This window comes from Hyperolius riggenbachi, chromosome 5 (genome assembly GCF_040937935.1).
Source record: "Hyperolius riggenbachi isolate aHypRig1 chromosome 5, aHypRig1.pri, whole genome shotgun sequence".
NCBI classification, from domain to species: Eukaryota; Metazoa; Chordata; class Amphibia; order Anura; family Hyperoliidae; genus Hyperolius; species Hyperolius riggenbachi.
In genome coordinates this window covers 351187297-351214082 of record NC_090650.1, presented here as the reverse complement: position 1 = coordinate 351214082, position 26786 = coordinate 351187297, and the positions used below count along the sequence as shown (strand labels likewise).

Below are 26786 nucleotides of genomic sequence, written 5' to 3'. Positions count from 1 at the left end.
CAGCATTGACATATAATCATATCAATATATAGTGGATTGGGGCAGCACGGTCCCCAGCCAGGTCAACATCTGCAAGGAGTTTGTATATTCTCCCAGTGTCTGTGTGGGTTTACTCCAAGCAATCTGGTTTCTTCCCACATCTCAAAAACATAGATAAGTTAATTGGATTCCCCCTAAATTGGCTCTAGATTGTGAAAAATGCACTACACGATACATACATACACATATGACTATGGTAGGGACTAGATTATCAGCCCCTCTGAGGAACAGTTAGGGACAAAATAATATACTCTGTACAGCGCTGCATAATATGTCAGCAATATATATAAATAAATATTATATTGGAAACAAAAGTCATATAAAGTGGCAAATTATATTTAATCTCGCCTTTGCAAATACTGATGTCCACATGTGAAACCACTACTACCTAGCCATTCAATAATTTACAGTGGCTTCCAATGTCACAAAGTACCATTCAAGGTAAAAAAGGAGCCAAATCCTATTCTTGGACCCAAAGGACTTACTTTCCAGTTTGGCTGAACAATTGACAGGGGTCTTTGTGGTTTTAAAGGGAAGGTTCACACTGCTATAAAAAAAAAAAAAAAAAAATAATGCACTCACCTGGGGCTTCTTCCAGCTCCTGGCAGTCGATCGGTGCCCTCGGCACAGCACCTCTCCCTCCGGGCGTCCAGCGGTGAAGAAGCTGACCTCGCCAGGTCGGCTTCTGTCACGCTCCACTGCGGGGGGTCACCGTGGTGTAGAGACGTCATCAGGTCTCTATTGCTCAGGCGCAGAACTACTGTGCTTGCGCAGTAGAGACCCGATGACGACACGTACACCACGTGACCCGCGCCGTGGAACGCACATGACGCCGACCCGGAAGTCGACCTGGCGAGGTCGGCTTCTTCACCGCTGGACACCCGGGAGGGAGGGGAGCTGCACCGAGGGCATCGATCGACTGCCAGGAGCTGGAGGAGGTGAGTGCAGTGTTTTTTTTTTTAGCAGCGGGGATCTTCCCTTTAATGGACAAATGTTAGAAGTAGTGTAAAGTTGCTGTTTGTGTTGTAGTGATGGTCATGTCTAGAACTCATGGAGAAGCATGTGCTCAGTTTGGTCAGGTGATCCATGTTGGGAAATGCATGCCAGAAGCTGTAGTACGTAGGTGTGAGTACATCTCTCACTTGGGAAATGTCCGGACTACAACTCCCGGCATGCATTGCAGCCGCTCCACAGGCTGTTTGAATTGTAGCTGAGGCCGACAGTGATGCCAAACAGAGAGAAGGGCTATAGAAGCAGCCCTTGTAGGTAAGCAATGCCACTACCTCAAAACCCCCAGCTCCCATTGGCATACCGAATCCCCTTACTGGGATGATCATTGAGGCAAAAAAAAAAAAAGTGTGATGGATCGATCGAAATGACAACCCAGTGGGTTGCTTTGTGGCACCGATCTCTGCCAGAGTCCATCATTAACATCAAATCGTCCAGATATCAATGCCGCAAATCGAGCAACGTATGGGCACCTGAAGCATTGCTGATTCCCATGAATGTTAATGGACTCAGAACATTAACTCACAAGACCGCCTCAAAAGATTAAATCTGCAAGTTGAAAATTTAGCCCACCTGATTCGTCTGGCTAGTTAGATATGGCTCAAAGTCATCATCGTTTACTGCATCCTTCTGATGCATTGAACCGTTCTGTACTGTGACTGGAAAGTAAAAAAAGAAAAAGTTGATTATAAAGTGTCAGTAACAGCTCATTTCTACACATCTATAATTGAACTAGAATCATGAACATTACAGTATTTTATTTTTAAAGGATGCCAGTTTTCAAAAATCCTAATAAGCAGTGGGTAGGGGAGTAAAAGCTTATACTTACCGCTCCTTCCGTTCCTCTGAGTCAGCCACCGTTCTCCTCCAATCCTCCCCGGTCTTCTCGGCAAGTCACACGACTCTCCTGACTTGTCCTCCAGACATACTGCGAGGTGCATGCGCAGTATGTCCTTTCTGCTTCCCCGTGGCCGCGCATGACATAGCAGCTACGTCATTATGAGCAGCAACGGGGAAGCAGAAAGGACATACTGCGCATGCACCACGCAGTACGTCTGGAAGACAAGTCAGGAGAGTCGTCTGACTTACGGAGACTTGCCGAGAATACCGGGGAGGGTTAGAGGAGAATGGCGGCTGACTCAGTGTAACGGAGGGAGCGGTTAATATAAGCTCTTACTCCCCTACCCACTGCTTATTAGGATTTTTGACATCTGGTATCCTTTAAAGCACAGTTTCCCAACCCTGTGCTCAAGGCCCACCAACAGTACATGTTTTGCAGAAAACCACAAACATGCACAGGTGAGGTAATTAGTATTTCAGCAGAGCTGATTAACTACCACTGTGGATTTCCACAAAACATGCACTGTTGGTGGACCTTGAGACAGGGCTGGGGAACACTGCTTTAAAGGGTACCTGAGATGGTAGGAGAGAAAAAAAAATACATACCTGGGGCTTCCTCCAGCCCTCTCCAGGCTGATCGCTCCCTTGCCATCCTCCTCTGCTTCCTGGATCCTCTGTAATTTGCCCCAGAAAGTCCTCCAGTCAACACAGGCTGGCTGTGCACTCTTCCTTCCTGCTCCCGTGGCAAATGAGGTTCTGCGCCTGTGCAGTAGTACAGCGCAGGCGCAGAATGCTCCCAGCCAAGGCGAGGACAACTGAACTGAGAGGCAGTGTTCTCCCCAGAAATGTATTCAAGTCAGGTGGTTTGAAAAAGTGTCCGGGTGTGGCGGGACGGGGAAATACAGGGTCAGTGCTTACAAAGCTGAGAAATTGCCCAGCCCCATAGTCGGCTGATGCTGTGAAGCCTTGTACCTCCTGCTCGGAAAAGTACATTTACAAGCACTGCAACTCTGCTTACATCACGGCATAGGAGGGGAATAAGAAGGAGAGTGGATGACAGCCATGTACTCGCCAAAATTAGTTGGGGTGGTGCACCCGGCTAAAAGGGCCTGGGGAGAAAACACTTGAGAGGTATATGGTGGCTGCCATAATTATTTACTTTTAGGCAATACCAGTTGCCTGGTTATCCTGCTGACCTTCTGGACCCTGAACAAGCATGAAGCAGATCAGGCGTTTCTGACCTTGTTGTCAAATCTGACAAGGTTAGCTGCATGCTTGATTATGGTGATATTCAGACACAACTGCAGCCAGATAGATCAGCATGGCTGCCGGGCAACTGGAATCTCACTTCAGCTGACCTTTAACCTTGTAGAGAAAACTTTTGCACAATTATCAGACACGACAGACATACATTTTGCAATGATCGCACTTGTGAATGTGCTAATAGATATAACACAACTGAAGTTACAGCACAGGCTAGGCAATAAATCTTCAACTGTCTTCATTTTACATAATGTAAAACTTACAAACCTTAACGAAAACCAGAGATGAAAGAAAATATTTTATACATACCTGAGGCTTCCTCCAGCCCCATACGCACGGATCGCTCCAACGCCACCGTCCTCCGCTGCCCGCAGCTACGAGAACAGACTCCCCGCTCTTCAGTCAGTCGGAGCCAGTCTAACGTAAGAGAAGTGCGCTGTTTGCGTATCTTTTCAGCAGCCGCGGGAGAGATACATAGAGGGCGCACTTCTGCGTAGGCTGGCTCCGATGACGTCAGTGACTGGTCCCGGTTCTCATAGCCGCGGGCAGCGGATGACGGCAGCGTGGAAGCGAGCCGTTCGTATGGGGCTGGAGGAAGGTATGTATAAAATCTTTTCTTACTTTCATTTCTGGTTCCCTTTAAGAGGATAGATAACATATATACACATATACACATACATACACACATATATATATATACACACACATATACATATACAACGAAAAATTAGATTTGTTCACAAATTGTTTTTTTTTGGGGGGGGGGGGGGGGGAAGTGGAGAAATAAAGATGGCAGCCTCCCTATTCTTCTCACTATAAGCGTGCATTAGATCTGTACAGACTTAATGGTGCCCATATAAGGGCACAATAGAGATGTTCGATTTTTCTGTTTATTCAACTAAAATGCTCGAATCAAATGAAAGTTAAATTTTTTTTTTTTTCGAACAAGAAAAAACAAATCTATTGCCCGTTTTTTCTATAAAAATCTGATCGGAAATTTGGGATTATATTCAATCTAACAGAAAATCTAACTAAATTATCTAATGAAAACTACTGAGCAGCAGCAAAGCACAACTACAGCTAAAAACAAAAATTTACACCACAAAATATCTATTAAGGGTAAAAGATCTACAATTCTTTTCACAATTGTTTGCATAAGAAGAACGCAAAACCTGCATCTGTATTTGACTATTCATGGAAATAAGACAAAAACCCAGGACTTGTGAGTCAGACCAGCATTCATGAATGGCTAGCAGCAACAACTTTTTAGCCCCCAAAAGTGTTTCTCACATAAAGCAGCTCCCTCACAGAATCACCTTCGACACTGTTCCCCGCAAAAGTCTGGTGCAAAAGTTGAGGATGCAAGGACTGGGGAAGAGTCTGTGTTCATGGATAGGGAACTGGCTAATGGACAGAAAACAAAGAGTTGTGGTCAATGGATCGTACTCAAAATGGGAGACTGTTACCAGTGGGGTCCCACAGGGGTCTGTACTGGGTCCAGTGCTCTTCAATTTATTTATTAATGACCTAGTAGATGCAGTAGTGAGCAATGTTGCTATTTTTGCAGATGATACAAAATTGTGCAGAATCATCAACTCTCAGGAAGATAGTGTCATATTGCAACAGGATCTGGATAGGATGGCTATATGGGCACATACATGGCAGATGAAATTTAATGTTGACAAATGTAAGGTCATGCATTTTGGACGTACTAATGGTCTAGCACCATACAAAATAAATGGGATACAGTTGGGGACATCAAACTTGGAGAAGGACTTAGGAGTACTCATTGACAACAAGTTAAATAATCGTACTCAATGCCAAGCAGCTGCAGCTAAAGCTAACAAAATTTTGGGATGCATTAAAAAGGGAAATAAAAACTCGAGATGCTAGCATAATATTGCCCCTGTTTAACTCTCTAGTAAGGCCACATCTGGAATATGGAATTCAGTTCTGGGCACCACATTACAAAAAAGATATTGCAGTTTTAGAGCAGGTGCAGAGACGAGCAACAAAATTGATGCGTGGGATGGAAGGTCTCACTTATCGAGAAAGGTTAGATAAACTGGGTTTATTTAGTCTAGAGAAAAGACGCCTTAGAGGGGATCTAATTAACATGTATAAATACATCAGAGGGCAATATAATACCTTGGCGGATGAGCTTTTTGTCCCTAGGCCTTCTCAAAGGACTAGAGGACATGATCTGCGCATGGAGGAAAAAAGTTTTAGCCATTTATTTAGGAAAGGGTTCTTTACAGTTAGAGTGATTAAGATGTGGAATGCATTGCCACAGGAAGTAGTTATGGCAAACTCTATACCTGCATTTAAAGGGGGCTTAGATGCTTTCCTTGCGTTGAAAGACATCCATGGCTACAATTGCTAGGTAATGCCTAATGATGTTGATCCAGGGATTTTATCTGATTGCCATCTGGAGTCGGGAAGGAATTTTTCCCTTTAGGGGCTAATTGGACCATGCCTTGTAAGGGTTTTTTCGCCTTCCTCTGGATCAACAGGGATATGTGAGGGAGCAGGCTGGTGTTGTACTTTATACTGGTTGAACTCGATGGACGTATGTCTTTTTTCAACCAAAATAACTATGTAACTATGTAACTATCACACAATCACTGTTTTTTCTGATACTGTTTTTGGACTGAAAGAGTCATATTGTGACTAACATATTGTGACTGTCATACTGTGAGTAACTATATCATGGTAACATTTTGTGCACCAAAGGGTTGTATATTTTCAAGAGTAGTCAGCTGGAAAATGTACAGTATAATATGAAGAGTCCCAGGACCTGTAAAATGATAGCCACACATGCAGTGTTCTTACCAGCTCTGCACTGCAAGCATCTGCCTGAACAATAGGCACATATAGCAGACTATTGACATTAACATGGCTTAAGTTGTCATTCATGCATAGCTACGGCATACTGTACTTAAAGCAAAACAAAGCAAAAAATTCACAGCTCAAACAGAAAAAAAATAAGGTTCGGCCTACACCCACTCAGTGCATTTTACTCAGTTTGAACTGTGTAAATAATAGCTCACTATTGCAACATCAGTAAAGAACATGAATCAACAAGACAATGAAAAAACTAAGCCTTACAGCTGGGAACACTCCGGGGCAAAGAAAACATTTCCCAACAGTGGTGTGGCCAAAATAAAGTAATTGAGGGATAGTCAACTACCTGATATTGAGGATTTATTGGGAAATGTAAAGCACTGTACACAGGCTAGAGTACTGCATACGTATGCCAGCCCCCTAAACCCTCCAGAATCCCAAACTTTAGGCAAGAGATCCGAACTACTGGATTGTCTCAGCAGTCTGACCTTATTCTTTTCCTACTCACTCCACCCTCTATATTGTGAAATGAAGCTGCCAACTCTCCTTAGCAACATAAGTTGCTAGCCTGTAGGCTAGTGGTGCCGTTGTACAGAATTCAGCCCCAAACTCATCTGAGAGATCTATTCCTGAACCCTGGGGGCGGCACTAAAAGCTGACCATACACACTTCAATTTTTCTCATCTTTTTCTGGCAGACACAATATTTTGTACAATCTGCTGGTAATCTGTTGCTTCAACACATCCAAATCAATTGAAGTTTGATTGATTTTGTGCAGTTAATCAAATAAAGTGCTGGAAAATGTGATGTGGTGCTGTGAATGTGTGTCTTTTCCTGCAAAACATGTACTGTTAGGGCCCATTCACACTTGTGCGCTTTGCCGGCGATTTCAGCAAAACACTCAAACGCTAGCGCTTTTCAAAGCGCTAGAGTAATAAAAGTCTATGGGCCGCTTTGCAAGAGATCTCGCGGTTCCAGGCGAGCCCGTGCATTGAGCAATGCACGGGCTCGCCGGGAAGCGCGAGATCTCGTGCAAAAAGACTGATTCAGGAGTGGTACGGCTTGCTTTGTTTGCAAGAGATCCCGGCATGTCGTGACAATCAGGCCCGCTGCGGTGATAGTGCGAGGCTAAGCTGACAGCCATTTCAGGCTGTCTGCGCGCACGGACATGGATTGTGACTGTATGCGCTGGGGTGGCTGACTGCATTGGTGACAGCCGGGCGGTAATTGATCTTACCCGGGCGGTCCCCCCACCTGTTTGGCCCTGCGGAGAACACTGAGCTTTGAAGAAAACCAGAGGTGGATTGTGACCCAAAAAACAGATATACCGTGCTCCCCGAAACTAAGTGTCATTAATTTTTGCACCACAAATGAGCTAGGGCTTATTTTCAGGGGGTGTCATATTTCTATAAACACATAAGTTCCTATGCTGTGTCGTCCTGCCTTCCCCACTGGGCTACCTCTTCCTCTGCTGGATCTACCTCGTGTGCCCTTGTACCTTTAGTGTCCTGGTGTCCCCCTCTGTACCTGTGTACTCTTCCATCACCTGTCCTTTGTCCCCCTATGACCTTCTGGTGTCCCTCTTGCACTCCAGTGTCCCCCTACATCCTCTTACCCCTAGCTCCTAGCCCGTACTGTCCCCTGATGTCCCTCTGCATTCTCTTTTCCCCAGCTCAAGGCCGCGGTGTCCCCGTATGAGGAAGAAGTACAGCAACTTGTGTTTCTACTGGAGCCAATGGTCTTGCAGTCGGGACCATGGCTCCGTTATTGGGCCAATCACTGCACTCGCTGATAAGCAGCTGGTGTGGTGATTGGCCCAATGATGAAGCCGTGGTCCTGCCTGCAAGACCTTCAGCTCCAGTATAAACACAAGTTGCCATAATTTTTTCCCTTACTGCCGCTAGGGCTTACTTTTAGGGTAGGGCTTATATTTCGAGCATGCTCAAAATTCCTGCTAGGTCTTACTTTCACGGGATGTCTTAATTTCAGGGAAAGAGGATACATCCCAATGAACAGGAAAGCCTATGGATCCTGGTTTCCAGTGCCCACCTCACCATTGCCGAGTGCAGACGCCCGTAATATATCCGACAAGAGCTTAACCGTTTTCGTGGCTGCTTCCCTGTAGCCGTGCCGAGTGACGTCACAGGACAAGAGCAGCTCGCTCCTCTCGCATCTCCAATCAGCGATCACGCCGGGATGCAGGACCTGTACTGTGACATCACTACGCGGACACAGGGGAGCAAAATGGACATACTGCGCATGCGTGGTGCAGTATGTCCAGGTATGGAATTGCCGAAGTCTACCAGGAGAATGTGACGGACCAGAGTAGAATGGTGATGGATGAAGGGGAACAGGAGGTGTGGTGGGTATTTGATTATTACCCCCTACACACTACAGCTTCAGTTTTTACAAGATCCTTTCGGCTCTGGTATCCTTTAAAAACTGTTTTGTTTTTTTTCACTTTAAGTTCCCTTTAAAATGATTTTAGCATCAATACAGTACAAAAAGAAGCAATTGCAAAAAAGCTTTCTAAAACCCTTGCAATACGTATAGCCAAAAACAGATTAGCTGCTGACAGAGCTCCAGAAGGTCCAGTGATCCCCACATTTCTGGGCAGGAGAAGTCCAGGGCTCCCCCTCTTATATGGCAAATTGGGAGAGTAAGCAGGGATACCGCTGCAGAAACTCTCCACCTCCCAAACAAAGCCATGATGAAACAGTGACTCAAAGGCGGCTTGTTTTGGAATGTAATTAGTTAAAGTAATTTCACAATTACTGGCAATATTCATGCCTATTTGAAAAAGCTCTTTTAGGTCAGCTAGAATGGGAATCACCTAAGCTGACCCTTTTAAAGGGAAATTCCACCTTTGTTTGTAAAATTGCCATAAACATACACAGGTGCTTACGGTTAATAACATGCCAATAATTACAAGTAAATGCACATTTTACGGAGTTCTGTAAAGAACCAATCCTATGCAGTTGCTGCCTTTTACTGGTTAATGGACAACTGTAGTGAGTAGAATACGGAGGCTGCCATATTTATTTTCTCTTAAACAATACAGACCTGCTGATCTATTTGACTGCAGCAGCAGGGGTGTGGATAAGGAGTCGTAGTTGGGGCATTTTTGGGTGCCTGGAGTCGGAGTCGGGGAAAAATGCACCGACTCCGACTCCTAATGAATTTAAACTGTAATTAAAATAGAAAATATGATAAAATGTTCTATTTCTCAGATAATAGTAATCATAAATAATTTATATATACAGTAATAGCTGTGTTCAGTCTACAAAAATGAAATAAACCAATCAAAATTAGTTACTTGTGCTGCTTCAATAAAGCAGTCCCCATATTTTTAAAGTCAATATACACATCTGATTGTGACTGTATATATGATGTGTACACAGGAATCTCTTATATACGAAATAACATCTATGCTGTAAGTATAAAGCCTGATGTGTAGCTGTGTCACTAATAGAGATGGTCAATGAGATGGAAATAATTCTGCGTTGATTCTGATTTATGCAAATGTGCTCTTTTCTCATGAAATCAAATAATTTGATATGTTAAAATTTGGTTTGGGGACTACGAATTAAATGGTACATGAGAAGGATGAAAAGAAAAGTTTTATACATACCTGGGGCTTTCTCCAGCCCCCTTCAGGCTAATCAGTCCCTCGCTGTCCACCTCCACCACCTGGATCTTCTGCTATGAGTCCTGGTAATTCAGCCAGTCAGCGCAGTCCGGTCGCATGCCGCTTCCACAGCTAGGAGAGTTCTGCACCTGCGCAACAGTGCTGTGCAGGTGTAGTATGCTCCTGGCGGCGGAGTGTGTGCATGCGAACTACGCCAGACTGGCTCAAGTACCTGGACTCATAGCAGAAGATCCAGGTGGTGGAGGAGGACAACGAGGGACTGATTATCCTGAAGGCGGCTGGAGGAAACCCCAGGTATGTATAAAACTTTAATTTCATCTGTCTCAGGTTTACTTTATTACATAGTAGTACTATACTCTACATATGCACTCTCCACAGAGCTGCAGGGAATCCCCTGATAATGTTGTGCACATTGAACACAGAGGTGTTGTCTATCATCCATAAACCTGGTTCAGATTGTGCATGAAGAATGTGTAATAGAGAAAGAATCTTCTTATTCCCCTGCAGAGTACCTGCACATCACTCTTAGGGCTGGTGCACACCGAGCGGCTTTTTCAGCGTTTCTGCAGCCGCTTGGTCAATGTATCTCAATGGGGTGGTTCACACCACAGCAGGAGGCGTTTTGCAGAAACGAAAAATGCCGGGGTGAGGCATTTTTTGGATTGCGGGTGCGTTTCTGCCTCAATGTTAAGTATAGGAAAAACGCAAACCGCTCTGAAAAACGCCTGTTCAGCGCGGTTTTGTAGCGTTTGTTACAGAAGCTGTTCAGTAACAGCTTTACTGTAACAATATATGAAATCTACTATACTGAAATCCGCAAAACGCTAGCAAAACGCCATAGAAAAATAAGAAAAAGCGTTTCAAAATCTGCTAGCATTTTGCGGATTTGCTAGCGGGTTTTGGTGTGCACCAGGCCTTACATGTACCCAGTTACATTGCCTAGGGCCTGATAGATGTTCTTTGTCCGGTCTGTACCTTTTACAAGTACTCTTACCAAGGACTCGTTTTAGTCTATGACTAAAGGGAATAAATATGGCAGTCTCTATATCCTTCTCACTTCAGTTGTCTTGTAAAATTCCTAAGCGTTGGCAGTAAAGAGACGAATTTCAGGTTACATACTTTCAATCAACAAGATTGTAATATGCAAATTAGAGGAGTCGGAGAAATCCTAAAATGAGGAGTCGGTGGATTTTTGTACCGACTCCAAAGCCCTGTGCAGCAGTGTCTGAATAACACCAGAAACAAGCATGCAGCGAATCTTGTCAGATCTGACAACAATGTCAAACATTCAGGGCATATGGATAAAAGTATTAGAAGTAGAGGATGAGCAGGATAGCCACTGGTAATGCTTATAAGGAAATACATTTGGCAGCCTCCATATCCCTCTTACTTCAGTCATCCTTTTAAAGGGACTCCCCCTCCCCTGTGGCGATAGCTGTCTTATTTAAATTTTGATTCCCAGTAGCTAAGAGTACAAAGCTGCTCAGTAAAACCACCACTAGTCAATAGTAACTTGTAAAAAAAAAAATGCACAAAACCATTAACTGCAGAAAAGTGAGACTCACATTTCTAGAATTATGAAGAGTTCATAGACAACACGTACAGAAAATGCAGACATACCTTTGTTTCCCTGTCCTTTAGGTCTCTGCAACAACGTAGAAAAAGAAAGAAAAAGGTCACTGGAATGAAATACACAGATAATTCTTTAGAAGTTAGAACAGACACACCTAACATCACAGCATAATAAATAAGTTTGTGATAACCCAGTAGTTGGGTAACAGAAAAAAAAAAAAACTAAAATTAAGAGAACTACATAAAACATCAATGCATCAAGTTTTAGTCAAGGTTACTTGAAATACGTTAACATAAATGATTGACTGGATTTAAAGAACAAGTGAAAGGGCTAGTGCACACCAAGAGCGGTTCTGAGCGTTTTTTAAAACGCTTGCTGGTGGAAAACTACTTGGCTAATGTATGTCAATTGGATGGTGCACACCAGAGCGGTTCCTTTTTTACCCAAAACGCAAACTCGGGGGCTACAGCATTTTTTAGATTTCTGAGGCGTTTCTGCCTCAATGTAAAGTATAGGATAGTGGAAAACTGCTCAGAAAACGCAAGATCAGAGCAGTTTTCCAGGTGTTTTTGTTACAGAAGCTGTTCAGTAACAGCTTTACTGTAACAATATATAAAATCTGCTACACAAAAACACTCCGCATATTTAGAAAATCTCTCTGAACATGCCCAGAATTGCTCTGAAATTCTGCTTCAAAACCTCTAGTGTTTGTGGATCTGCTAGCGGTTTTTGGTGTGCACTGGCCCAAATAGTGGTATGGAGGCTGCTACATTTATCTCATTTCAAACAACAGTTGCCTGGCAGCCCTGCTGGTTAATTTGGCTGCAGTAGTGTTTTGAATGACATAAGAATGCAGCTATTCATGTCAGAGCTACCTAATCTGCTGCAGGCTAGTTCAGGGTCTATTGCTAAAAGTAGTAGAGGCAGAGGACCAGCACGATAGCCAGGCAACTGCTATTGCTTAACCACTTAACGACCGCCTAACGCCCATAGGCGTCGGCGGGTCGTTAGTGGTATAGCATGGAAACGGCCACTCGATCGAGCGGCCTTTCCATGCCAGTCCACGGAGACTGCCTCCGTGAACAGTGTGCGGGCCGCCGATCGCGGCTCGCACGCATAATGTAAACATGCGGGGAAGGAATCCCCGCTGTTTACATCACACGGCGCTGCTGCGCAGCAGCGCCGTGACGTAGATCGGCGATCCCCGGCCTCTGATTGGCCGGGAATTGCCGGCATCTGATAGGTAGAAGCCTATCCTATCAGGCGCAGGACGGATATCCGTCCTGCGCCGCACAGAGAAGGGAGAGGGAGGTGAGCAGAGAGAGCCCGTAAAACGCTGCGGAGGGGGGCTTTGAGGAGCCCCCCCCCGCAAATCAATAGTAGCCGGCGGCGATCAGACCCCCCCTGCAGGACATCCCCTAGTGGGGAAAAAAAGGGGGGGGGGGGGGGGGGAAGTCTGATCGCCCTGCCACATTCCTGATCGGTGCTGCGGGCTGTAGAGCCCACGCAGCACCGATCATTGCAAAATCCCCTGGTCCTTAAGTGGTTAAAGGAAATAAATGTTGCAGCCTCCATATCTCTCTAACTTCAGTAAAAGGAAATTAACAAAAACCAAAAAAAAAAAAACACGAGTTTAACTTACCTGGGACCTCTACCAGCCCCCTGCACCCACGCTGTCACTAAAGTTCCCCACAGCAAAGCTCTTCTGGGCAGCAAACTGGCTAGTCAATGGCCACTGAGCATGCTGTGCGAGCCCTTGATTGCGCATGCGCTGTAGAAATTCTTTTGTACTGCGCGTGCACAGAGTGCTTCTGCCCAAGGGAGGACAATCAGGAGGAGGAGCACGGACCAGGGCCACAGATCCAAATGAAAAAGGGGCGCTGTGGGGGACCAGAGGATCTCTTTCTGATGGTGCAGACACAGGGCAGTTGCAGGGAGCTGGTAGAAGTGCCAGGTAAGTTAGTCTTTTTTTTTTCAGTTTACGTTCACTTTAACCCTTCAGTTTTCAGCTTTGGTAAAATGGGCACCACATAGACTACAATGTTAATTGCTCAGTTAGATTAGGTTAGGCACCGATAAAAAGGAGGGTTCAAGTGAGAATAGGGTTAGGTTTAGTAATAGTAAACTATCAGTAAAAATTACAGCTAATCTACTACAGTATAGTATTATCCATTGACCTGTAAGAGAATATTAGTAATTTTACAGATCTACTAGCAGCTTTTTCTCTGGTGCCCAAATTACCCAAGCCTTTTTTATACATGTACAGAGCTGGATGTACCATCATGGCCCAAATGCACATTAAACATTTCGTCAGGTTGCCTGAAAAACACAAATATTTAACTGAGAATTTAAGTTTAAAAGGAACCAGAGACGAACGTTAGGGAAAAATGAAAAAAAGCTTTATACATACCTGGGGCTTCCTCCAGACCCATAAGCCTGGATCGCTCCCACGGCGCCATCCTCCGCTTCCTCTATCGCCGCTACCGGGTCCCATCACTTCCGGCGGACAATTATCCGCATGCACAGGAGCTCCCCTCCATACCCGTACGCATGCGGCTGCGCAGTATGGAGCCGCACGCGTAAGGGTATGGAGGGAGCCCCTGTGGTGCGGATAATTGGTCGCGTCCGCGGGCCAACTGGCGGAAATGACGGGACCCGGTACCGGCGGATCCAGGAAGCGGAGGACGCCGGCGTGGGAGCGATCCAGACTTATGGGGCTGGAGGAAGCTCCAGGTATGTATAAAAGTTTTTATGTAGTTTCTCTCTGGTTCTCTTTAAATCTATGGACATGGGACATATGGAAAATTTAACAGGACTATGGGCCAATTACGTAATCAGCTTAGACTACGTAGACATATAGACCTTTAAACATTAGTTAGATTATATTTTTTGCTGATGGATTTATGACTAGGCTTGACATTACCTCTGCCTTTTCCCTCCTTCTCTGACGGACTGGTTTTGTTTTTATTCCTTTTTTATGGTTTCCTATATGTATGGATTCCTTTGTGATTCTTTCAATATTAGTTTTGTACTTTGTTCTGCCAAGTTATTGTAATGGAAAACTAATAAAAAGATATGTAAAAAAATAAAAATCTATGGACAAAGGAGGAAAATGAGTAGTTAATGGACAGAAATTACCTATCAACACGAGAAGAATTAGCAATCAAGCAAGCTTTAACATGCTTGGTTGATTTTCTCCCATCTCCCCCTGAAAAGCAGGGATCACCAAATTCCCCTGAACTGGGTTTTTCTCAAACTTTTAATTCTCTGTTCTGTGGTCATTTTGATTGGCTCACAGTGATCACTTGGCAAAGCTGATGAAAACTGGCTCCTTACCGACTGGAGGAAGCTCGGTTGCCAGAGTTTACTTCCTCCAGCGAGTAGCAATCGGACCAGGGGAAGCTGTGATGTAGAATCTACACCGCATCAGAGTTAGAGAGCCACAGATGCTGCATAGATTCTACCTGCCGTGGTCACAAACCGGTTAAAGGGAACCTGGAGTTAATTTAAGAAAAAATGGCCATGTTGCACCATTGATCTCTGCCAGATTTGATGGAGAAATAGGTGAAAGTATGTGGATCCTTATAGGGGTATGCAAGTGACAGTCTGTCTTCAGTTGGACCTATCTGGACTAAAGCATAACCCGTGGGGTCCACCAGAGCATTTTCAGCACTTTTGGAATTGCCAGCAATACCTAGAAAGCATAAATCGCTGGCAATTCCAAAAGTGCTTTGCCAATATAAGTCTATGGCCATGACTTCACAGGAGTGATTGCGATTTTCAGAAATAACACTGCCTGCTGCATTTCTGGAGTGATTTCATTTAGGGAATGTAAGCATAAGAGCCCAAAATCGCATTCCCTGAAATCAGTTTTTACTGGCAAAATGCTCCCAGGACCCAAACCTCGTACATACGCTTGACTAAAGTCAGCTGAGGCGACAGATAATCAGGCGTGTGTGCAAAGACACCCGACCCCCAACGCTAAGCGCTCAGCCCAGTGGATAAACTTACCCACACACCGCTCCCCAGTGGCACGCACACCACGGTCATCCCTCTGCATAGCAGCAGCATGCTTTAACAGCTGCACAGGTAACACACGTCTGTGCAGCGCAGGCCCAGCAATGTCGCCCAAAGGGATCAGATCCAGATACCAGGGCTGTGGAGTCAGTATAAAAATCATCTGACTCAGTTTATGACACCCCTAAAGGACCAGGGCGCGTAAGGGGAGTCAGGCAGCTGGATACCCAGTATAGTAAGCCAGGCATTAGTGTCCCCAGTATAGTGAGGTGTCCCCCGTATAGCCAGCAGCCTTTACTCACCTTCCTGGGTCCTGCAATGAGCAGCTCTAGCCCCCTCCGGCCTGGCAGGCATCCCGGCTCGCACTGACTAAGTTCCGGGTCGCGGCTTGATGACATTAAGTCAGAGCGAGCAGAGATGCCAGGCAGAGCAGAGGCATGCGATGATCGACAGGGGGAACGTTAAGAAGGCGAGTCCTGTCTTCTCCTTTCCTGCCTACCGCCGTAGTAATCACTACAATTGACCGGCGATCGTAGTGATCACGTGATCAGGAGCCAATCGCGAAAGCTCCTGATCACTGAGGCGAGATGTCAGCCGTCATATGACAGCCTAATCTCTCCTCTTGGGTGCGCACGATCGCACTGGGAGCGGAAGCAGCAGGTGGCGTAAATCCTACGCCGCATCAGAGTTAGACAGCCACAAGTGTGGTATAGGATTTACTATCCGCGGTACCCAGGACGTTAAAGAGAAACCGTAACCAAGAACTGAACTTCATCACAATCAGTAGCGGATACCCCCTTTTCCATAAGAAATCTTTTCTTTTTCATAAAAGGATCATCAGGGGTGTCTGTATGGCTGATATTGTGGTGAAACGCCTCCCACAGCATGATTTCAGGACCATGGTTCTGACATCGCACTGTGGGAGCCTTATTGCATTGTGGGAAATAACAGCTGTTTACAGCTGTTTCCAACTGCAAGAAAAAAAAAAAAAACCAGCAAGCAGCATCTCCTTCCACTGACATCACCTGCCAGCAGTAAAAATGTCACCATGTGATAAATGTCTGAATGTAAATCAGAGAGAGTACAGATTTTAGAATGGGCAAATACTTTAACTTACTGACAGCTAATTGCAACCATTAAACTCTAGTCTGATAGAACTTTTGAGTGCATGAGATAGAAAAACGAAACAACAACAAAACAAAAAAAAACCACCACTTAAAGACTGCCATTCAGCTGGGACAATAAAATATTAAATCTTTTTAAACACAAAATAAAAATAATGATTCTACAAAGTCATATTTAGGAGAAAGACTAGATACAATTGTTTATGCCATCAGTTGCATTTCAGTTCCGCCCTGTTCACCATGATCAGCTGCACTGTTCACAGTAATTGATTGCGTTATTCTAACTCACTGCATGCAAACTTTGAATTAAAATCTATGCCCAGTCTCCATTGCAATTCATACACATTTTAACACATGTATTATGCAACTTGACCACTGTGATACCAGCCTTCAGATTTTCTGTAAGGCAGTGAGATCAATGTTACTTTCAGTACCTAACCATGCAATTACTTTAGTGAATAAAAATGCAGATCCGGACTTCTGTGCATAAACTGTAACTGATGCTGATTGTTTTCATACATCTAAATTATTTTCTCATGTAAACCAAAAATGTGACTCAGTGATCAGAAAGTTGCAGCAACCCATTGCGTTCACACATTTTCCACTAGGCTGATTTGTGAGCTGAAATAGAGTTTGCTGATGTTTCATTAGGGTGGCCACAAACTTATTAGGAAAGACACATGTCACATCATCATCTCAGCCAGCCCATGCGTGGTTAAGTTAGTGTGATAATCTAGATAAAAGATGACAAGTGCCTGATTCAGGAAAGCCTTCACAAAGCCAAACTTCTCCTGACTAACTTCTCATGCACTGCCAATATGGAGCCCACACACAAAGCAATCTGACCAAGTAATCTTACCACAAACAGCACGCACAAAATCAATAGCTTGTTTGGCCAAGCCTCACAATACACAGATGTACACTGCCATGTGCCCATCAGTAGGCTTGATTCTTAAAGGAGACAAATCAAGTGCTTTCCTTTCAGTTGGCAGCCATTCACCTATTGCTTTCAATCCACATACACAAGGCATTTGCCAAGTGAATATATGATAGTTTCATACAACCATTGCAGCCAGCATGAGGTTTAACAACATAGGGTTGCTAAAGGCTCACACGTTCAACACAATGAACAACCAACCACACAAGTTGTTTACACGACATGTACACACACACACTTAAAGGAATACTGTTGAACTTACCCGGGGCTTCTAATGGTCCCCCGCAGACATCCTGTGCCCGCGCAGCCACTCACCGAAGCTCCGGTTCACTTCTGGAATTTCACACTTTAAAGTCTGAAAACCACTGCGCCTGCGTTGCCGTGTCCTTGTTCCCACTGATGTCACTAGGAGTGTATTGCGCAGGCCCAGTATGGTCTGTGCAGTACGTTCCTGGTGATGTTTGCGAGAGTGAGGACACGGCAATGCAGGCGCAGCGGTTTTCCGAAATTCCAGAAGTGAACCGGAGGCGGGAACCAGAGCATCTGTGAGTGTCTGCGCGGGCACAGGACATCTGCGGGGGACCATTAGAAGCCCTGGGTAAGTTCAACTCTTTTTGCCCCTACCCCCTAGAGTACTCCTTTAAACTAAAGCTGAGATAAGGCCCAAAAAAAAAAAAAAAAAAAAAGTATACATACCTGGGGCTTCCTCCAGCCCCCTCCGGCCTAATCACTCCCTCATACTCAGTCGCCACCTGGATCTTCCGGAATTTGCCCTGGAAAGTCCCACGGTCCAGAGAATACGCATGCGCAGCCCAGCCGTGGGTATGCCCTTTCCATAGCCGGGAGCATTCTGCACCTGCGCAGTACTACTGCGGGAGCGTGACAAGGGAGCGCACGTGGCCAGACTGCACCTGCTCTGACTGTATGACTTACTGGGGCCAGCACAGAACGCTCACGGCTGCTAGCACGACTGGATGACTTACTGGAGCCATTTGTTGACGAATCAGGCAGCAACTGAGGGCGACAAGGGAGCGATCAGGCTGGAGGAAGCCCCAGATGTAGATATATAGATAGATGTTTCCTTTGGCCCCATCTCATGTACACTTTAAATACTATGTGCGCAAACTAAACCCCATACTGCACAACATGTACGCATTCAAAAAACAAAGTTGTTCAAAAGACTTGTACACACATGGCCAACCTGCATGATAGTTGAGCATAGTTGAGCAGGTTGATCTACCGGTTAGATCTGGCAAATAACCTGTTATCAGTTGGTCGTCTTGTTTGCCAGTCATACACACGACCAACTATCCAGGGCTGTGGAGTCGGAGTCGTGGAGTCGGGCAATTTTGGGTGCCTGGAGTCGGGAAAAATGCACCGACTCCGACTCCTAATGAATTTGTAACTGTAATTAAAATAGAAAATATGATAAAATGTTCTATTTCTCAGATAATAGTCATTAAAAGTAATGTATATATATATATATATATATATATATATATATATATATATATATATATATATATATATATACAGTATAAATACAGTAATAGCTGTGCTTAGTTCACAAAAATGAAATAAACCAATCAAAATTAGTTACTTGTGCTGCTTCAATAAAGCAGTCCCTGTATTTTTAAGGTCAGATATACATATCTGATTGTGACTGTATATATGATGTGTACACAGGAATCTCTTATATATACTAAAATACATGTATGCTGTAAGTATAAAGCCTGATGTGTAGCCGTGTCACTAATAGAGATGGTCAATGAGGTGGAAATAATTCTGCATTGATGCTGATTTATGCAAATGTATGCACTCCCTTTGCTGATGAAATCAAATAATTTGATATGTTATTAAAATTTGGTTTGGTGACTACAAATTAAAGGGTAACTGAGACGGATGAAAAGTAAAGTTTTATACATACCTGGGTCTTCCTCCAGCCCCCTTCAGGCTAATCAGTCCCTCGCTGTCCTCCACCACCCGGATCTTCTGCTATGAGTCCTGGTAATTCAGCCAGTTAGTGCTGTCCAGCCGCATGCCGCTCCCACAGCCAGGAACATTCCGCACCTGCGCAATAGTGCTGCACAGGTGTAGTATGCTCCTGGCGACGGAGTGTGTGCATGCGCACTACGCCTGACTGGCTCAAGTACCTGGACTCATAGCAGAAGATCCAGGTGGTGGAGGAGGACAACGAGGGACTGATTATCCTGAAGGCGGCTGGAGGAAGCCCCAGGTATGTATAAAACGTTAATTTAATCTGTCTCAGGTTTACTTTGTTACACAGTAGTACTATACTCTACATATGCACTCCCCACAGAGCTGCAGGGAATCCACTGAGAATGCTGTGCACATTGAATACAGAGGTGTTGTCGGTTTACAATCTCCTCATTCCCCTGCAGAGCAGGGCTGTGGAGTCGGTCCAAAAATCCTCCGACTCCTCAGTTTAGGATTCCACCGACTCCGACTCCAACTCCGACTCCTCTAATTTGCATATTACAATTTTGTTGATTAAAAGTATGTAACATGAAATTCGTCTCTTAACTGCCAACGCTTAGGAATTTTACAAGACAACTGAAGTGAGAAGGATATGTAGACTACTATATTTATTCCCTTTAGACTAAAACTAGTCCTTGGTAAGAGTACTTGTAAAAGGTACAAACCGGAACAAAGAACATCTATCAGGCCCTAGGCAATGTAAGTGTGGGTACATGTAAGAATGATGTGCAGGTACTCTGCAGGGGAATGAGGAGATTGTAAACAGACAACACCTCTGTGTTCAATGTGCACAGCATTCTCAGTGGATTCCCTGCAGCTCTGTGGGGAGTGCATATGTAGAGTATAGTACTACTGTGTAACAAAGTAAACCCGAGACAGATGAAATTAAAGTTCTATACATACCTGGGGCTTCCTCCAGGCGCCTTCAGGATAATCAGTCCCTCGTTGTCCTCCTCCGCCACCTGGATCTTCTGCTATGAGTCCAGGTACTTGAGCCAGTCAGGCGTAGTGCGCATGCACACACTCCGCCGCCAGGAGCATACTACACCTGTGCAGCACTATTGCGCGGGTGCAGAATGTTCCTGGCTGTGGGAGCGGCATGCGGCCGGACAGCGCTGACTGGCTGAATTACCAGGACTCATAGCAGAAGATCCGGGTGGTGGAGGACAGCGAGGGACTGATTAGCCTGAAGGGGGCTGGAGGAAGCCCCAGGTATGTATAAAACTTTACTTTTCATCTGTCTCAGGTACCCTTTAATTTGTAGTCACCAAACCAAATTTTAACAACATATCAAATTATTTTATTTCATCAGCAAAGGGAGTGCATACATTTGCATAAATCAGCATCAATGCAGAATTATTTCCATCTCATTGACCATCTCTATTAGTGACACAGCTACACATCAGGCTTTATTCTTACAGCATAGATGTTATTTAGTATATATAAGAGATTTCTGTGTACACATCATATATACAGTCACAATCAGATATGTATATCTGACCTTAAAAATACGGGGACTGCTTTATTAAAGAGAACCCGAGGTGGGTTTGAAGAATATTATCTGCATACAGTGGCTGGATCTGCCTATACAGCCCAGCCTCTGTTGCTATCCCAAACCCCCCAAAGGTCCCCCTGCACTGTGCAATCCCTGATAAATCACAGCCACGCTGCTGACAAACAGCTTGTCAGAGCTGGCTGTGTTTATCTCTATAGTGTCAGTCTGCTGCTCTCCCCGCCTCCTGCAGAACTCCTGTCCCCGCCTGCCTCCCTTCCCTCCCTGCTGATTGGAGGGAAGGGACGGGGGCAGGGACCGGAGCTATGCAGGAGGCGTGGGAGCAGCTGAGACTGACACTACAGATGTAAACACAGCCTCAGAGCATGGCTGTGATTTATGAGGGATTGCAGAGTGCAGGGGGACCTTAGTGGGGTTTGGGATAGCAACAGAGGCTGTGCTGTATAGGCAGATCCAGCCTCTGTATGCAGATAACATTCTTTAAACACACCTCGGGTTCTCTTTAAAGCAGCACAAGTAACTAATTTTGATTGGTTTATTTCATTTTTGTGGACTAAGCACAGCTATTACTGTATATATACATTATTTTTAATGACTATTATCTGAGAAATAGAAAATTTTATCATATTTTCTATTTTAATTACAGTTACAAATTCATTAGCAGTCGGAGTCGGTGCATTTTTTCCCGACTCCAGGCACCCAAAATTGCCCGACTCCACAGCCCTGCTGCAGAGTACCTGCACATCATTCTTACATGTACCCACACTTACATTGCCTAGGGCCTGATAGATGTTCTTTGTTCCGGTTTGTACCTTTTACAAGTACTCTTACCAAGGACTAGTTTTAGTCTAAAAGGAATAAATATAGTAGTCTACATATCTTTCTCACTTCAGTTGTCTTGTAAAATTCCTAAGCGTTGGCAGTTAAGAGACGAATTTCATGTTACATACTTTTAATCAACAAAATTGTAATATGCAAATTAGAGGAGTCGGTGGAATCCTAAACTGAGGAGTCGGAGTCGGTGGATTTTTGGACCGACTCCACAGCCCTGCAACTATCTTCCAACAGACCAAGTTTAGAAGATTGTTGGGCAGATTGTTTGGATGTGTGTACAAGCCTTGAGACCTTATTCCCACAGCAATCTCTAATCCACTTTTCAAGAAGCATGCGACTGGGGAAACAAGACATAGGCTTTATTTTCACAAACCCACTTCTGTTGTCACAATGTGATGTAATGCAACAAATGCACTGCATGTTGCGTTTTTTGATATAGAATGGTTTTGTCCCATTCAGTGCATCTGAAGAGAGGTTTGTAAATGGTGTGGGCTGTTAGGCAGCAAGCATTTAGTTAGCTTGGGGGGGCTTCTTTCTGGGCCTATCTGTATGTAGTCCTCCATTTTGCACCAGCCGCTAGAGATTTAAGTGGCCACACTGATATTGTCAAGCTCTGGCTGCCGCATTGCATACTGGGAGCGATGGCTCACTTATAGTATCTTCAGGGATAGCTGAAGATGCATTAGTAAATGATGCCAGTTGTGTACTGAGAGGCAAACCTTGGCTGACATAACTGTATAACTTCACTTCTGAGTTTAAGGAATTGGAACCCCATAGAAAAACAGGTACCGTATTTTTCGGACCATAAGACGCTCCGGACCATAAGACGCACCTAGGTTTAGAGGATATAAACCAGGGAAAAAATAAATAAGAAACCTGGTGCATCCATGGTGAGGGGGCATCTTATGGATCTTCTCCCCTCCCCAATTAATATGCCCCCCTTGTACCTCCTGTGTCCCCCAAGTGTACCATTAGTGTCTTCCTTGTGTCCTCCTCTGTCCCTGTGTCTTCATATGTGCTCCTTGTGTCCACTTAAATGCCCCCCCCCCCCGTGTACTCTTATGCCCTCCCCGTGTGCTTTTAGGTGCCCCCGTGTGCTCATATTTCCCCTGTGATTCTTCTTACCCCTTCTGTCTCATGCACCTGTGGGGGGTTTGCAGTCTGTGGAGGGGCTTGCAGGATCGTAATCTGTTTATGTTATCCCGCCCCTCTGTATAGGTGTATTCCCGCTCCCAAACACCACCCCCCGCTCGAGTCCTTTGCCCGGTCCCCCCCGGGGAGGGGGTGTCACTGACTAGACTACTTGCGGGGGAGGGGGGGGGAATAATGCCTAATAAGCATCACTAGCTATTGGAGGGGGGTTTCTGTCTAATAGTCATAATAGCATTTCAGTAGGTTTTGCCCAGGTGTGCCTTGAACAAATTTCAAAGCCATTAAGGCGCCCTCACCCCAAAAAGTTTGAAAACCACTGGTTTAGCCATAGACCCTGATCAAGCACGCAGAGGATTCAGACAAAAATATGACAAGATTAGCTGCATGTTTGTTTCAGGTGTGATATTCACTCATCACTACCATCAAAAAGCTTGGCAGGTTGCCAGGCAACTGGTATTGTTTGAAAGGAAATAATTATGGCAGCCTCCACATCAATATTACTTCAGGTTCCTTTTAATCTCCACAATAATGGACCCCGCACATGACAATTTTGCTTTTCACAAAATTGTTCTTGCTCATCCTTAAAACACTTTGGTCTGTAAAGTAAAGCATTTAGTGCCAGCCTATACATCTCTACACTTTAGCCATCCTTAATGATAACTAACACTCTTGGCTGGGAACCCAACATTGCCAAGAACAGTGGCTAAATGGGATGCTCCTTCAGATTCCACAGACATAAAAAATTCTGCATTTCCGACAACCGGAGCTTGGAAATCATATTTCCGCAGAAATATTGCATTACCGCAGATCTGTAATTTTAGCACAATTACAGAACTCCGAAGCACTGGCCCAATCCGAGAACGCAGAGTCAATTCAGAAGTATTTGGACAGAGAATGCGAAAATTTACCCCCCCCCCCCCAATTAAAAAAAAAAAAACTAAACGGAAAACAGAAATGGCAAATCCGCATAGTCTCAGCATAATCAGAATCTCCGCTAAAATGTAATTTACATTTCCGACCATCCCCATTAGCACCAGAGATGAGCAAAACATTCATCTAAAGTCAACATTTAAACTCAACAGGAAGTGGAATTCACACTTAGTGAACCAGAACTCTGAACAGGGTTTCTCAGCACTGCAAGGCTAATTACTAAATGACAGCTAATAGTTAGAACGACTGTCCCAGGTCTGAACCTCTGCCATTTGCTTGTACTTTGCATTTTTGGCACTAGTCTAGCTTAGGGGACCTACCAGGAAACCTCATAGGATGCATTTCTCCAATCACAGCACCCTCTACAGCAAAAAGCATTGTGACTGGCCGAATAGTGTGGGCGTAGTTTACTACAACCTATCTGAAGCCATGCAGTCCAAGAGGGTGCTGTCCACCCAATCACATTAGCTGAATGAAGCTTCCTGCTTGGTCCCCTAAACTACATTTTTGCCCGCATTTTCTCCCCATGATTCTGTAAATATTCTCTGGACACTTGAGGCTCCTTAAAAATCCCCAAAATAATTTGTTAACAATTTCCACCAAAATTGGTCCTAAACTATGGCATGGACTAGAGCTTTTTGGAAACTTTCTTGTTGCACAAGAAGCAAAAATTCCTGTGTGCAAAACCAGAACTTTGCACAAGACTAATCAGGTTTGGAAAGGAAGGCTTAATTACCAGAAAGCTAACTTTAGGAAGATCTGAACTCAGAACTTCCTCTCTGCTCTAATAGATATGCAACAGCATAATAACCTAAAGAAAGACATTTGTTACAGACGATCTGCAGTGTGTCTACTTCCTGCTTTCATGGAAGCAGACATACTGTGTTTACCAATTAGCAGAGGCTGCCAAATTTCTACGCTGACACGGCAGAAAGATCAAATTACAATTGTGATTACTTGCAGCCAAGCAGAAATTAAGACAGGCTCTTCTATCGTAAAACAAACAGGGTGGATTAATTGTGTCCTTTGCACGAGTTCATGTCCACTTTAATCAATAAAGCTGACATGTATCAATGTAGCCTTATACATCTGATTAGTCCTATACACATTTCCTGTTCAGCCCATGGGAATTGAGTCACAATGACAATAGAGAAAAATAAACTGCCTAGTCAAATTTCCAAGCACATCAATTGTAGGAACTATCAGCCATCAGACTACAACTAAGATTATAATCCTGGGAGCCCTGAGGACAAGTTAGTGACATGAATGAGAATTGCTCCTTGTACTCTGTAAAAAAAAAAGAAAATGCATAATATTTATAATTTTAATAACTGGGTTATTATCAGGAAACAGATCAATTGGGCTGATGATTTAGGTACATCCAGATGACCGTAGAAGGCCAGAAGTAGAAGTGTCTCCTGGCAGAAGCATGCTCCTGAGTATGGCCAGCCTGGACCTATCCCAGAGCAATCAGAGCAGACAACAGACAGACAGCCAGGCCTCCTCCCGTTACCTGATCCACGCTGGTGGCAGACATTCTCCCGTGGAGCCGCCTTGTGATCCCCTCCCTGCACACCCTGTACTGTGTCACCCGGGGGGAGGCGGAGCGTAGTCTCTACAGGCCCGCAGAGGGCTGTGTGCTCATGTACGGCGGGCGGGCGGCCAGCTCCTATCGCATAACACAGGCCAGAGCTACACACACATCCGTCACGCCGCGGCTCCCTCTCTCTCTACACGGCGGCCGCCTGGACTGCTGCAGCACCGGAGTGGCGCCCTGGCTGCTCTATACGGGACACAGAGGGAGCGCCCCCCGCCTCCAATCCCTTCACTCTGGACGGGTCTCTCTTCTCCACAATGGCGGACGAGGCCTCGCACTCTCACTTCCTCTCCGAGGCTCCCTGACCTTCCGCCGTGACGTCAATAGTAAACCACTTCCCTGTCATGTGACTGGAGGAGGTGTCCTCAGGTAGCATGTGAAGGCTGCGGACCTTCTGCACTGATGTGTGTGCGAAATGCATGGCGATTTGAGGGGGGTTCTTCTGCTATAGTTAATAACGTTTTGAGATAAGAAGAAGGGACCGGTTTTAGCACAAACTCATTTTAGCAATAGCCAGATTTCACTCATAAATGGGCGCTAGTAATTTGGTCATAACTCTCTCTTTGGCAAACCAAATCCATAGCTCCCAACTGTCCATCTTTTGGAACCCTGTCCCTATTTCTCCCTCATGTGTCCCTCTTTCAGTACTAATGTATAGAGCTATGCAAATATATGTATTTTTCTCCTGGAAAATGTGTTTAATTGACTAAACTTTATTCCCATCCTTTAAATTGATAAATATTTCTTATTTTCAAATGTTACAATGGGCTCTATTCATAAAACCTTACCGCAAGTTTTCCGCTCAAAACAGCGGATTTTCCCGTCCATTTAGCAAAGTGGGCATTCATAAAAGCTGTTCCCGCATGAAAATCTACAATCCCCCAGCAGAGCGAGAAATTTCCGCCTTCTCCAGTGTTTTTCTAGATTTATCTAGAAAAAAGTAACAAAATGGCCATTCATAAAGATTAGAGGAAGCGGTATGTGGACGGGAAATACCGCTTCCTCTGATTTTGCGGATTACATACAAGTGAATGGGACAGACCTCCCAGAGAGAGCAGTGCACGGAGGGACTCTGCCGGCTGAAGTGTTTGCGCATGCCTTCCGACAGCTTACCACCAGCTTTCAGCGGGAGATCTCCGCTCTTGCATCGCAGCTTTCAAGATTTTTTTGAATGACCACCCAGAAGTGTAAAATACCGCTGCGGTATTTTACCTCTACGAGTATTTACGCCACAAGTTTTTTATGAATAGAGCCCATAGTCGAGAGCCTATCTGCTTTACTTCACCATTAAGTTAAGCCCCCATGAAGGAAAATTAAAGGGAACCTAAATTGAAAAGGGTATGGATTTTTCCTTTTAAAATAATACCAGTAGTTGCCTGACTTTCCTGCTGAACCTGTGTCTCTAAGGCCTCCTTTTCAAGGACTGCTGAGCGCTGTGCTCAGCAAGCAGTTGCCAGGCTGCAGTGAG

The 26786-nt window shown here is 44.8% G+C and overlaps 1 protein-coding gene across 3 annotated transcripts in view; it reads right to left on the bottom strand.

Moving 5' to 3' along the window:
• YTHDF3 (YTH N6-methyladenosine RNA binding protein F3) overlaps positions 1 to 25625 on the bottom strand; it is a 40241-nt gene extending 14616 nt beyond the window's left edge. For 2 of the 3 annotated variants that reach the window (XR_011020935.1, XM_068237438.1), the window contains exons 1-3: positions 25235 to 25625; positions 11264 to 11288; positions 1621 to 1706 (exon numbers count right to left, since the gene is read on the bottom strand). Coding sequence is in view for 2 of the 3 variants with exons in the window: in XM_068237438.1 (XP_068093539.1) it covers positions 1621 to 1706; positions 11264 to 11288; positions 25235 to 25258 (135 nt within the window). In the remaining variant the exon portion in view is untranslated. Of the gene's footprint in view, positions 1 to 1620; positions 1707 to 11263; positions 11323 to 25234 lie in introns of all 3 variants that reach the window. The other variant, XM_068237439.1, reaches the window with a different exon arrangement.
• Positions 25626 to 26786: the final 1161 nt, after the last annotated feature.